A 14,022-nucleotide genomic window follows, 5' to 3' on the forward strand; every position below is an offset into this window, starting at 1 on the left:
AGGGCAAATGCGGAGGAACTCTTAAAGATAAATGCATAGCTAACATATACCTACTACTCACACAACACAAACAGAAAAAATATGTATATATGTAGGATGTTAAGGGATGTACTTGGCTTACTTTAATCATTATTTGGAGTAAAAAAATCTTTTTTTATTAATTTTAGTCTCCCGTTTCATTTGTTCAACTTAAAACAGAAAATTTGTAGGTATTGGACAGCCAAGGTCGATGTGAGTGAGGGGTTGGATGATTACTTACCTGAGTGACAATTCCCTAACGAAAAAAACATAAGACCACTAAGACTATAATAGCCTGGTAAATGTTATCATTCTATTAAAACAAAGAACAAATTAAATGATTCCCACTTCATAGAAAAACATAAGTATGAAAAAACCAGGTGAATCATGGTCCATATTCATTCCAACGTTACCAACCCACCAAAGCTAAAAAATGTTATATAATATGTGTTGTAGCTGTCTCACCGTTAATCTCCTGGAAGGCAAATCTATAGATGATGACCCAGAAGTTATAGAGGAATGCCAGTGACACCACCATGGACCAGTAATAGCAGAGGCGGCCGGCAGGGTCAAACACGAAGGACCAGCTCGGGGCCAGGCCCGAAGTGCCCCGGGTCAGCCGCCCGCTCGTATACGTCGAGCGTCGGCGCATACAATTCCTGGAACAACCACAAACAAGTATTACATCTGATGCTGCAATCAAGTATATACAAGTACACTGAGGGTGGAATACGAATGATTAGCTCGGAGCCAGGCCCGAAGTGTCCTTGGTTAGTCACTCGCTCGTGTAAGTCGTGCGTCGGCGCGTACAATTCCTGGAACAACCACAACAAGCACATATTTGATGCTGCATTCAAGTTTGAATAAGTGCACTAAGGGTCGAACACGAACAACCAGGGGCCCTTTTTTATATATTAACTCCACACAGGAGGCCCTGAAGAAAATAATTTCCCTCAGGGCCTATGTCATCTTTGGGGATGCTGTGTGGAGGGTCTTTTTGTGAAGAGGAAGGAGTGAACATGGGTCTTGAAGAGTCCCAAGTTGTAGGAGGGAGGAAACACAGAGGCTGGCAGTTCATTCCACAGCCGAGCTGTTGAACCTAAGAACGAATCGTAGAAGCGACCCGTTCTCATGTGACAAATGTCAACCGTGTACAAATGTTGGGCGCGCGTTTGGCTTGTAAAACCTATCAAAGTTGATCGATAAAACTCTCTATCAACACTATATTGACTAAATATTTTATAAGAAATGTTTCGATGGCTGATAGACAGATTTTAGCGCGGTGTGTGAGATAAGCTTCGGTAATACACATATTTTTTTAAATAACGTCGGTCGATGTAAATTTTGTGGCAAAATTATTTGTAATTTGTTACGTGACGCAGTTGCTAGAAAGGAATGCAAAAGCTTTATCAATTGTTATTTTAATTGATTCGCCACCTCGAAATTATCTATGAGTTATACATATTTTAAAATATTCATATGGCTGATTAAATTGATATTTACCCCTACGAAAAATATTGCTAACTGCCTCAAATACGTGTTTGAAAAATGATCTTCACCACACTCATGTGACGAACTTGCTGGAAGACTTTGATTTTGCTCCGCGCTGACCAACAAAAGGAAAAAAGCAATGTTTCTTCCGATCTTTCGACTGCGAGATACGCACCTTTTTTTGATAAATATTTTCCTTAACCAATATTTTTGGTATCGGTGTTAATTTTAAGGTTTACACTCCCTGTCGATGCTTAAAACCCGAAACTAGTATTATTTCTTGAAGAATTACCATAAGCTTTATTGCAGTACAAAAGTAAAGCCTTTTGATGCCCTTTTACTCTTAAATTAAGTAACCCTCGGAGTTTCTGGGAAATGCGGAAAGTCAAAATTAATTCAGCTGCAGTTGAACATTTTAACAGGCGTCATTCTTAATTCTGTCTGTCGACGGAGAGCTGAGAGAGTCTGCTCTCTGCAAATATCATTAGTCTGTCAGGAAAAACAAATTGCAATGTGTCGGTGTGGGTTGAGCTAGATTGGTTCACATGAAATAGAAAAAAAAATTAACCTACCAGCTGAGTATAGCGAACCATTTGCGTGCGAATTCCGTCAACTGTTACATTTAAGGACCCGCATTCCGAAAGTCAAATTATTATCACAAATCATCATTACGTCTTGGGACATTTATGTAAAACATACAAACGTTACAACACTCCATTATTAAATTATTAATCCATAAATTCAAAAATGCACCCAGAAGTATTATCAAAATAATGTACAAGTCTTTGAATGTTTTACCTGTTAGAGGATTATTCTTGTATAATATACCCTGCCTCTGTTCTGAATGCAATTACTAATGTTATACAAATTGACCCTGGTAATAAATTACATCTTTGCGATTCTTTCAAGGATAATGAAACCATCCTGTCACTTCGAATGCAATCAATAATGCTCCCAAAATTTGTTTTGACAGCATCGCCATTCCAGTGTAAGAATATTATGTACTAAATACACAATTTGGCTGTCCTGAAACGGGAATCCTTCCCAGTTGGACAGACAAAGGTTCATTTTATTTTGTATTGTTTGTAATTTATATAGGATAAATATCATAAGTCGACAAATTATATCGTCGGATTCCTTGTATCAGGAAAGAGTCTACCATAAATATAACACAAGATTCACTCAAAATGATGAATTAGTGGTTCCAAAATGTACCAATAAGTACGGAGAAAGAACTCTAAACTACATTGTGTCCAAGATATCTAATAATCTGCCCATGTCTACCAAAAAAATTGTGCGTATATCCAATATCCATGTGTATGTGGCCATTAGGCCAGTATAGGGTATTAACTGTAACTTTTAATTTTCAATGTCAAATGTCCAATAATAAAATAAACTTCTCCAGCGTTTAAGGGTCATATATGACCGGGCGTCCATATTTTATAAAAGTATTTTTTTATCTCTTTTTCTATCATGCGGGAATACTCCTATGTCTGTGGGGAATACCTAATTTTTTGAGGTTAGAAAGAAAAATAATAATTCTTTCCAGTTTGCTTCAAATATTTTTACTGGAATGCATGAATAAAATCCTAAAAATAGCCAAAATGAATAATTTATATTTCGCGCCGCTATCGCAACAATTGGTTTAACTTTAATTATTTTTTTTATTATATGAACGAGATAAAAGCGAAGGTACAGTTTTCCTACAAATTCTCCAAACAAAACGAACAAATTTTGTAAATATCGAGTTCTCAATTTTTCTATGATTGGAGTAAAAAATTACGTAAATATAATATATTATGTTCAGCGTTTTTGACAACATTTTTCACGCTTGATATTAAAATTTAATTATTTATAAATAGCAATGTTTATTTCAAATACATATATCGAATATGTGATGATATGAATGAATAATAATATTATCTATTATCTATTATCTATTATCTATTATTATCTATTATTTTACACGCAAAACACTTCAATTATCTCAACCAAACGTATGTTGACAAAATTAAGTCAAACAAATGGTTGAGTATTGGAGAGTTGAGCGCAGAAATAGAAGGATTTATGCTTGCAATTCAGGATAGAGTCATTAATACTAAAAATTATAGAAAGCATATAATCAAAGATACAAATCAAATTGATGATTTGTGTAGAAAATGTTTGGCTTTTCCGGAAACTATAGAACATATTATATCGGGATGTTCTATGTTAGCACCGTCCGAGTATACATTTAGGCACAATCAAGTTTTAAAAATAATTCACCAAAATTTGGTAATTAAACATAACTTGATTGACTGCCGTAATGTAGTACCATATTATGAATACGAACCAAATTCATTTTTAGAAAACGAATTTTATAAAATATATTATGATAAAACTATACTAACAGACCGAGCGATTAGTCATAATAGACCCGATATAGTTTTACATGACAAAATTAAAAAAATAACTTATATCATTGATGTTGCTATTCCAAATTCCTGTAATATTCAAAAATCTGTTAGTGAAAAAATAAGAAAATACACAGATTTAGGAAATGAAATAAAAAGAATTTGGCATTCTCAGACTATAAAAATATTACCATTCGTTATTTCGGCTACTGGCATTATACCTAGCTCTCTAATTAAAAATTTAGGCGTATTAGATCTATCAAAAAATTTATATATAAAGATGCAAAAGTCGGTCATTTTGAATACATGTAGGATAACAAAAGATTTTTTAAATATTTATGTTGAGGGATCAGTAGGATTTATAGGCCCTGTTAGAAGTTCTACCGAGCCGAACCCTCTGATATGAAAATATCTGGAGACGGTGAATTTTTTTTTCCCATTTGATATCTGGTGATTTGACGTGTTGTTGTTCTTGTATTGTTTTGTATTTATTTTACTTATATAATGCACTTACATAGTGTTGATTGACTAGCTGATCATTTGTGGAAAAGTGAGTGGAAGGGTTAAGTTTTTCCTTTGGGGAAGACTTAACCCGGACAACTAAATCGGAAGTTTAAAAAAAAATAAGATGTATATAACGCATTTGAAATACATAGAAAACATTGCAAACTGTACAGAAGTGATGAAAGTACTGAAGGTTTAATATAAGTCTTTACATAATACGTCATTACATTTTAAGTATTTTGGTTTAGTTGGGATATGAATACATGTTTTAAACATTTAATCATTTGCAATATTGGCGATTCTCAAACGAAAATTTGAATCAGAAAAATCGGAAAAAGATATGTGTCCCATCGAGGAATTCAACCCAGGACCTTAGTTTTGTCGGAACGCTGCTTTACCACTGAGTAGGTACTAGGTAGGCACCAAACGAAAAACAAGCACCGTTTTTAATAATTATTGAATGGTTGCCTTTTTTCATGTGAGAACGCCCCTCTATGTACTGTGTATACAGGGGAACTATTTCGCCACCCGATTGGGTAGCGTTTATTTATTATTATTATTTTTTTATTTTATTCATTTATTTTTATACATACATTACAGTGTCTAACAATTATTTACATTTGTATATAATACATAAATTTAGAACTGTTGTTAATATGGTGTTTTTTTTTTATGCTGGGTGTGAGGTAGGTTTGAGTAGGTGACACTGCGGTGGGTAATGTTATATGTTTCGTGAACACCTCACTGGGAGAACCTGTGCTGAGGTGTTTACGTGGTTATAGTTAAATGGTATATGTATTTATGTGTATTGGTTAAATTTTCTTATATAAGTGTAAGTTGGGATTTTAATTTTTTTTTAATGGTTATTATACATTATTATTTAAAGAAAAAGGAAAAAATATTTATTTATATGCACATATATATACACCCATGTATACACATACATACATAAATACACATATATGCATGCATACACACATATAAGTAAACACATGTATACATACATACATACACATTCATCCATTATTATGTTTGGTTTGGTGTTATAATGTTTTGTATAAAATGGATATCTTGTTTTTTGATCCAGTCTGTGATCACTTTTTTGTGAATGTTTGTGTATGTATTTCCCGTTAGTAGTAGTTTCAGAGTGGTGGGCATACAATTAAAAAGTTTTGTAGCGTAATACTGGAAGTGTCTTTGTCCGTGTGTGGTGTATGTTAGCGTTGTGAGGCCGGTTAAGGTAGGGGCTGTAGGAAGGGTTTTATTGAAGAGGCCAGGATTATATGAAGGAGGAAAACGCTTAACTTTTACTCCTCTAACGTTTCAAGGTTCTTTATATCTAATTGACGGCCTCTGCGGTCGAGGGGCAAGGTTTTCGACTACGAATCCATAAGTCACGGGTTCAAATCCCGGAGAGTGTCAAAAAAAATTATTGAATAACTTTGTTACAATTACCCAATTAATTTAGTTAAAAAATAACACGTTCCAAAAGGCAGGTATCTACTATCAGTATCGCCCTGGTGAAAAAGTACCATTCAGAATTGAAACGTTGGTGACTAGATCTAAATATCTAGGTACTTCCCTTCTCCCCTTCAGCCTTACAACATACCCCAATTTGAGATGGCACAGTTTCACTGGCTCTCGAAGGTTGGGAATCCTATGCGGTATTCACATCAAAATAAACAAATTAAAAACGTAATTAACATTTTTTTTACGCCTTCATTAATACATATTTTTTCTATTAAAATATTATGTGCGCTGACACTTTATCTTCTATGTAGGTATCTAAACAACATCACAACGCTTGCAACCGCTGTTTTATTAAAACTAATATTATATTAAATTTTAAGGTCAATTACATAGACTTTATGTCTAGAGGTCATTTTGATGTTAATGGTAGAAGCCTCTTGTATCCAGCGATGGACATAAAACATGCTTGGACATAAACCCGGGTGAAAAGGGTTAACAATGGAATTATTAACGCCTTTGAATGATTGATAGGTCAAGGGTTAACACCCCAACGTCCATATTAAAAATCGCTTGAAATGTTATTTCATGTTGAATTGTATAGATGTAAATTTCATCCAGAAAAAATTATCTCAAATCTGAGAGTAGGTGCCTATCTAAGACTCTTTCTCAAAACTAAGAGTAGGTACTTATCTAACTCTCTTTCTCAAAACTGAGAGTAAATACCTATCTAACACTTTTTTTTATCAAATATGAGAGTAGGTACCAATTTAACAAACACTATTTCTCAAGTCTGAGAATAGGTATCTATCTAACACTCTTTCTCAAAACTGAGAGTAGGTACCTATCTAACACTCTTTCTCAAAACTGAGAGTAAGTACCTATCTAACACTCTTTCTCAAACCTGAGAGTAGGTATCTATATAACAAACACTCTTTCTCAAATATGAGAATAGGTACCTATCTAATACTCTTTCTCAAAACTGATAAAAGGTACCTATCTAACGCTCGTTCTCAAACCTGAGAGTAGGTATCTATATAACAAACACTCTTTCTCAAATATGAGAATAGGTACCTATCTAATACTCTTTCTCAAAACTGATAAAAGGTACCTATCTAACGCTCGTTCTCAAACCTGAGAGTAGATAGCTATGACCTATCTAACACCTCTTTTAAAACCTTAGAGTAGATACCCATCAAACACTATGCGTAAAATTTATATGACAATATAGTGTGGAAAGCAATATTGTACGAAGTTTATTTTTTATGTTCATCCACGAAAAATAAATTCCTATATTATGTAGTGATTTATTTTTGGGGTATTATGCCGTGTTGCGCTACCTCCTTCTTTATCCAAAGTTTCGGATAACAATACAGTGCCAATCATCAGGGCAGATATGATAATCACATTCCTGATGTTGGGCACTGTAATGCTGTCCGAAACGTTGGCTAAAGGCGATAGCGCTACACGGCATAATACCCTAGAAATAAATCACTATACTAGTTTTGGCTATGAAAATCTCAAATTATATCTACAGTAAAATGGTTAAATAAAATTAAAATTAATAAATATAAAAAAATCAATATATTTTATTTAAATATTTGTCCTATTTACCTAACTGATAAAAAACAAATACAACCTTCCCGTAAAATAAACAACATTTTTTTTATGTGAGCACAACATAGTTCAAGATAAATATAATAAAATTGCGGTAAATTATAAATTTTCGAATGAAAAATCTGTACATATTTCATGACGCCAGAGCTCATATAAATAAAACGGCCACATATTATAAAAGCGCCGCGCCGACTTTTGCAAACATTGTTCATTTCATAGCATAGGTACCCACTCACCCCACCATACGCTTCCCGCTTCCTACACCCCAATCCTGTCATACATTATCAGATCATCTTCCTAAATTGGTCGGGCGCTCGAATTTACGCCACTCGTGCATAAGTTGGGCATGACAAATATACCCCATGTAAACACCGCTCCACTTACCACAGTTTACCTTTTAGCGATATCTTGTACCATCTAGTCATAGTGTCCTGTCCATCTAGAACAGAGGTTCCCAAAGTGGTCTATATGGACCCCCAGGGGTCGATATCGGCTTGCTGGGGGTCTATGTCAGCGAGAAAAAAATTTGGGGGTCCACGAGATTCAAATGGGGGTACATACGAGTGGATCCCCATTTACCTCAACTCAATATTAAGGAGTCTACGTTCCTTTTCTCGTCAGAATTAATATATTCAAGCAAAACATTGCACATTGGAAGCCGCGAAGTTTACTAGTTCCCCAACTTGTTTTTGAAAAACGTCCAGGGTAATAATGACGTTCAACATTTAGATGTACTACACACAGACTTCAAAACTAAGTTTGAGGATATTTTGACTGTGGAAATGGAACGTTGAAGAATCGGATATCATGTGACAAGAAGAACTGACCGGAATAAACACTGACAAAGAACTTAAGGGGCAGTTCTGTGGGGCCAGCTACAGAAAGAAATTCCCGTTGCTTATCCTTTTTCATTTGGTGTAATACCTCACAAGGGCACCCCTGTCTGCACAATGCAAAAACAGAGGAACTATATCGCCACCTGGTTGTAGGGCAGGCAAGGGAAGGGAATCTGTTTACGAAAAAAATAAATGAATATCAAATGGGACGTTAATAGTTTTAGGAAAATTCAATATTCGGCAGGCAGGGGGTCTACGGAAAAAAATGGCAAGTGGTCTACGGGGCAAAAAGGTTTGGGAACCTCTGATCTTCAACATACTCGAAGGTTGGTAATGCTGTGTGTAAGGATGTCACATAGAAAGATGAAATTCATAGAATGGAAAATTGTCTTAATTATTTATTATACTAGAATGTCTTCTCGATTTCTGTGGCAGCAAAAACTCCAGAATAGGGAGTTTAATTTACTTCCATGGCATTTTTACCGGTGTGATTATTGTATTATTGACTAGTGTAGATACTAATTTTCTTTTGTCAATCAAAACCAATATTTCCACCGATTTGTAAGCAAGTACTTAATGTATTATACATCGTGTAATACATGGTTTCACAATAAGATGTGTTATTTTGATATTCAATTGTAAAATATCAATGGTTTCGTTGCTTGTGTGGCACGTAGCGCCGTCTTGTTGAAATTAAACGTTGTCCTGATCAATACCATCCAATTCCGGCCATAAAAAATCATTAATCATCTCTCGATAGCGCAATCCATTCACCGTAACTATTGCTCCAGCCTCATTTTCGAAAAAGTAAGGTTTAATGACTCCGCCGGACCATAAACCGCACCAAACAGTCACACTTTGAGGATAGAGAGGCTTTTCAACAATAACTTTTTGGTTTTCCGAGCCCCAGATGCGACAATTTTGCTTGTTGATGAAGCCACCGAGGTGGAAATGGGCCTTATCACTCAAGATGATTTGAATTTGATTCACTCAAGTGAATTTTAATAATTTCAATGCATTGTTGAAGCGTGTATTGTTCCATTTTTATTAATGGCGTAGTTTCTACTTGTCAAATGTCAAAAAATGACAGCTTCAAAAGTAACATCTACCGAAATAGCGGGCTATTCAAAATAACACCTCTTATTGGAAGACCCTGTATTCTATATAACACGCTTTTAATATTTCAAATACGCAATTATACAATTTATCCAAATAAAGATCACTATATCAATGACTATAATATTGAAAAGCTCTAAGTCAAAGTTGGCCACCTGGCATAATTAATAAAGCAAATGCAGCAGATTTAAAAAAAAAAAAAACAAAACAGTCAAGTATCTTATCAAAGTTAGCCATTAAGCCAAAGTTAGGCTTATTTGAATGATAAAATATGGATTAAGCCATAGACATATGAATATTAGTAGACCTGCCCTAAGTGATTAAAAGCGTATTATCCCCACTCCCCATACCGGTTCCATTGGAGCCGGCTGTGCTCGCGTATGGCCTCAAGTGAAATTTGAAAACGTGACGTCATCATTCTTGTGCGAACTATGGTCGAGGCATCATCGGTTCATTTTACGAAATAACACGGCAAAATGTTGACTTGTACTATGAAAACTTGTAAACATAGATGTGAAAAAGAGAATAAACCCAATTGTCGTATTACATTCCATATATAAGCATTATTTTACTTTATTTTAAGCATATTCACATCGTATAATATGAATCAGTTGTTACTATCACATCGAGAAACGTCTGGACGCGAAACACAAAGCTGGTTGGTTGCTGGGAAGTAAATTATGAACATTTATAAAAGTGTCTTAACTAAATACTTGAACGAAATATTCGACTCTGAAAATACAACGGAATTTTTTTGCCGAATTTGGACTTCGCAAATTTGTTCATAACGTGGCGAGTAATTTGCGCTCCCATGTAAAAATGTCTATTCATTCCAAAGCAGATTTTACTTTTAAGAAGTAAATGGTGATATTATAATGCGAGATGCCTATTTACTGTCAGATTGATTTATTGACGAATCACAGTCAGCCTTACGCCCTTCGTTCTTCAACAGTTGATTTTACCCCTCACCTTTAATTTCTAGTCTATATATTCATATGTCTGTGGACAAATCACAATATTAAAATAGCAACTATTTATTTGTCGTATATGCGCGCACATACTTACTAACTCAAACGTTGCATTTCTGCGACAAAATTATCGTGGTACAGAAAATCGTGGTGCGCGCAAGGCCTTAAGGCTATGCACTACGTGTATGTTGATTTTACCCCTCGCCATTATCTTCTCGTCTATTAATTCCTATGTCTGTGGATTCAGCAGATTTTAAAAACCGGAAAGAAAGTGTTCAAACAAATGAAATGCCAAACGTTTGTATTGAAACATGACTACGCTCAGTCAAAGACAGATAATCTTAAATGCTTGAAGCAGATGACGCTAGAGTGGTTGGATATCATTTGCATGATATGGCGGCCATGGTATACGGTTTAAAGATAATGTTTCAAAGATTTAAATAAGTTTTTTTCATAATAATTGATAAATATGAAAGTTGGAGTGTCAAGGAGTTATTCAAAAATGAATTGAAAAATGTATACGAAAAATTAATTGGGAAAAATGAAGACTTGGTTTGTTTGTAACCGCAATCTATTTCAGATTGTTTTCCTGTGACTAAACACTTAAGGCGATGCCATACGTAGTGATGCAAAATCATGTGTTTTTGGTTTGAAAATTTGGTCGCCTAGAAATGTTTCAGATGCTTTAATTAAATACTGCGAGTAGAATACATCTTGGCCTTTGAAATAATCCAGTATTTTTTAGACAAGTCTATATAATAAGCATTTATAAAAATAAGCACAGAAAAAAATAATGTATAAGGCCTATGAAAACTGCTTTAAAGTTCAAAATCTCCTACTTACGAACCCTTTTTCGGTTATAATTTTATTGTATAATGTGGCAAATTAAGTTATTTATAAAATGATTTAAAAAAAATTAAATATTTATGCGTGAACATCCACAAAATAAAATAAAAGGCACTTTTTGGCCATGTTTTTTTCTTGCATAAATCAAAACAGGTGGATGGTGTTACGCGGGAATTTAAACCTTATCGCCATCTACGTAAGGGTTATTATTGATAGCAGCTCAATTTAAAATATTACACGACGTAGTGCATCGCCTTAACAGAATAAGATGAGATATAAGTTTTATTGTTAAATTTCAAATTGGTGGCTGATGACAGAAATAAACAGTTACATACGATTTTTTGAACCAAAATGTTGAAAAGTTAGTTTAGCTCTGATGTAACAAAATATTAAGTGCAAATATAAATATGCAAGTATATCAAGAAACTAAATTACTGAAAACCAGACTACTGTATGAATATAATATATGCTTATTTATTTACAAAATCTATAATGGTTTTTTACACACAAACACAACATTTCTAAAAACATCACAACTTATGAACACTACACGAGACAACATAATAAACTATACACACGTTCAGCAAAGATTGAGAGTGGTAAAAGAAACATAGACCATAATTGTGTACACGTATACAATCTCCTTCCCAATAGCTTGACATCAGTAAATATAGTGAATATATTTAAGAAATACTGTTTGCTCTTAATAGGAAGCTACAAGCCAAAAACGTATACATTCTTGGTGTGCCTTATGTCTACACAAATATAGGTAATAGACATTAAAATCGCTTGACAAACGGAGACTAGAAACACTAGATTTCAAGCACTAAAGTAGTTTTAATTAATTTCGTCAACAATTTTATAAGAAAACAAAAAAGTTAATCAAGGTAAACTGTAACAAATAATCATAGCTATAATATTGTATTTTTTAAGTTGTTTCTTTTGTGATTTTATACATTTCTATAAAAAATAAAAAATAAATTACTACTTTACATTTTTATTTTTTATTTAGTAATTACATTTTTTATTTGTATTATTCATAATGTAAACCAATTCTTCGTAATGTAACATTTATCGAAAATAGTGATTTAGCATTAAGCTTCGCCTTAAGATCAGAAAGCTAAATTAAAAAGTACCTATGTAAGTTAATAAAAAGGAAGTAAACAATAATATTTAGATTTTTAAATTTTTTATGTGTACTTTTAAATAATAAAATGAAATTTGTATATTTATTTTAACTTAAAATAATAAAAAATCAGTAAATAGGAGAATTTTTAATTTGTTTATATTTGTGTTTTTTAAGGAAAAATCAACTTTTTTCTTAAGTGTTCATTTCTTGAAAACTGTCCTGAAATTCTCAAGTAACTTTAAGGTACAATTCAACAGACATTTCAATCACTATTATTATTAAGTGTTCATAAAAAAAATTCTCCATTCCATACTTTTTTTAATTTTTAATTTTTTTTTTTATTAACAATATAAAGTTTTTTACAGGTTTTTTTCGATGTCTGCCTCACTAGGATAAACCTGTGTCGAGATACTATACTAATAGTGGTTGGCAAGATATCCAACTACACCAGCGCCAACGGCTGATTTCGAGCGTTTCAGATTACAAGCCAAGACAAGCCATTATAATCACATGGGTCGAATGAATTATTGCCGTTTCTGGCTAGTTACTTTGACGGATAAGATCTATTGAAATCTAATATTTCTGCGGTTGACTAAATTATCATTAGGGCCTTAATTTAGGGCACAGATCGTTGGCGATAGTAGTTTCCACATCTCAAGTTTCTTATTTAGGGAAAATTAGGCAAAATATATTTATAATCCCTGTTATTATATATAAATACATTAATAGATGAGCACATTATTAGATATTCATGGCGATTGGTAGTTTATATCTTTAGTTGTACTTAGTATAGTTTATTTGAAATTTGCTTGTCGTAAAACGGGATTTTCTCAAAGTTGGATAGAAAAAAACATTTTTCAAATGTATATAATAGCCGTACTAAATTAAATAAATATTTTTTTTTTTTTTTTAAAAAGAAAGAAAAACATTCTCGGGTTACGAATAATCTGACAATATTTGAAAATCTCCTTCTACCACCACAGTAAGTTGAAAATGTTGGTATGTTGGAGGACGTGATAAAAATACTGTTTTATGTGACGCCTCACCAGACCGCCCTTGACTGTTTGGCGTAAGGACAGTGAAACTATGTCACCACCCTGTTGGGCAGCGTTGTGAGGTGGGTTAAGTTAGGGGCTATAGGAATGTTTTTATTAATATATATACTTAAACGAAAATTAGTCAAAGAAACGATCCGTTCTCATGAAGTCAAAATCAAATGTGAAAGAGTGTTCCACTCATTTTCGTCGAGTTTCACGCACGTGCGGTTCAATAGTTCCTTAGAGTAGCCTCCATTAAAATACCTGTAAAGCATACTCAGCATACCTACATTGCATCTGTGAATTAGATATGGCAATTGTTCTGCTAACAACGGATTGTCAATTAGGCGGACCGCCAACCGAATGCAATTTTGTCACAGATAGAATTCAGTTTGCAAAGGGATAAGAGTTTGATATTATAGATAGTAGTTTAAGAGATTGCTCAAAGATGGCACTGGTAACAAATACAGCTCTCGATAATGCAGGGATTGAGACCTAGATAATTACGATTGCAAACCCAAGATCGAAGCCCAGAATCATTCCGCCTGCCAATAAAGCCATACGAGCTCATTATAATATATGATTAAACTGTTTGTTGAC

At 33.7% G+C, this 14,022-nt stretch overlaps 1 protein-coding gene across 1 annotated transcript in view; it reads right to left on the reverse strand.

Annotated features, from left to right (window-relative positions):
- Positions 1-14,022, reverse strand: part of LOC149411121 (cyclic nucleotide-gated channel alpha-3) — a 244,696-nt gene that overhangs the window by 210,235 nt on the left and 20,439 nt on the right. Inside the window, exon 3 of the mRNA XM_089647642.1 lies at positions 484-677. Coding sequence (XP_089503768.1) covers positions 484-677 — 194 coding nt within the window. The remainder of the gene's footprint in view (positions 1-483; positions 678-14,022) is intronic.

The sequence above is a fragment of the Hesperophylax consimilis genome, chromosome 26, assembly GCF_061612785.1.
Source record: "Hesperophylax consimilis isolate HC1 chromosome 26, BYU_Hcon_1.0, whole genome shotgun sequence".
In the NCBI taxonomy this organism is placed as follows: domain Eukaryota; kingdom Metazoa; phylum Arthropoda; class Insecta; order Trichoptera; family Limnephilidae; genus Hesperophylax; species Hesperophylax consimilis.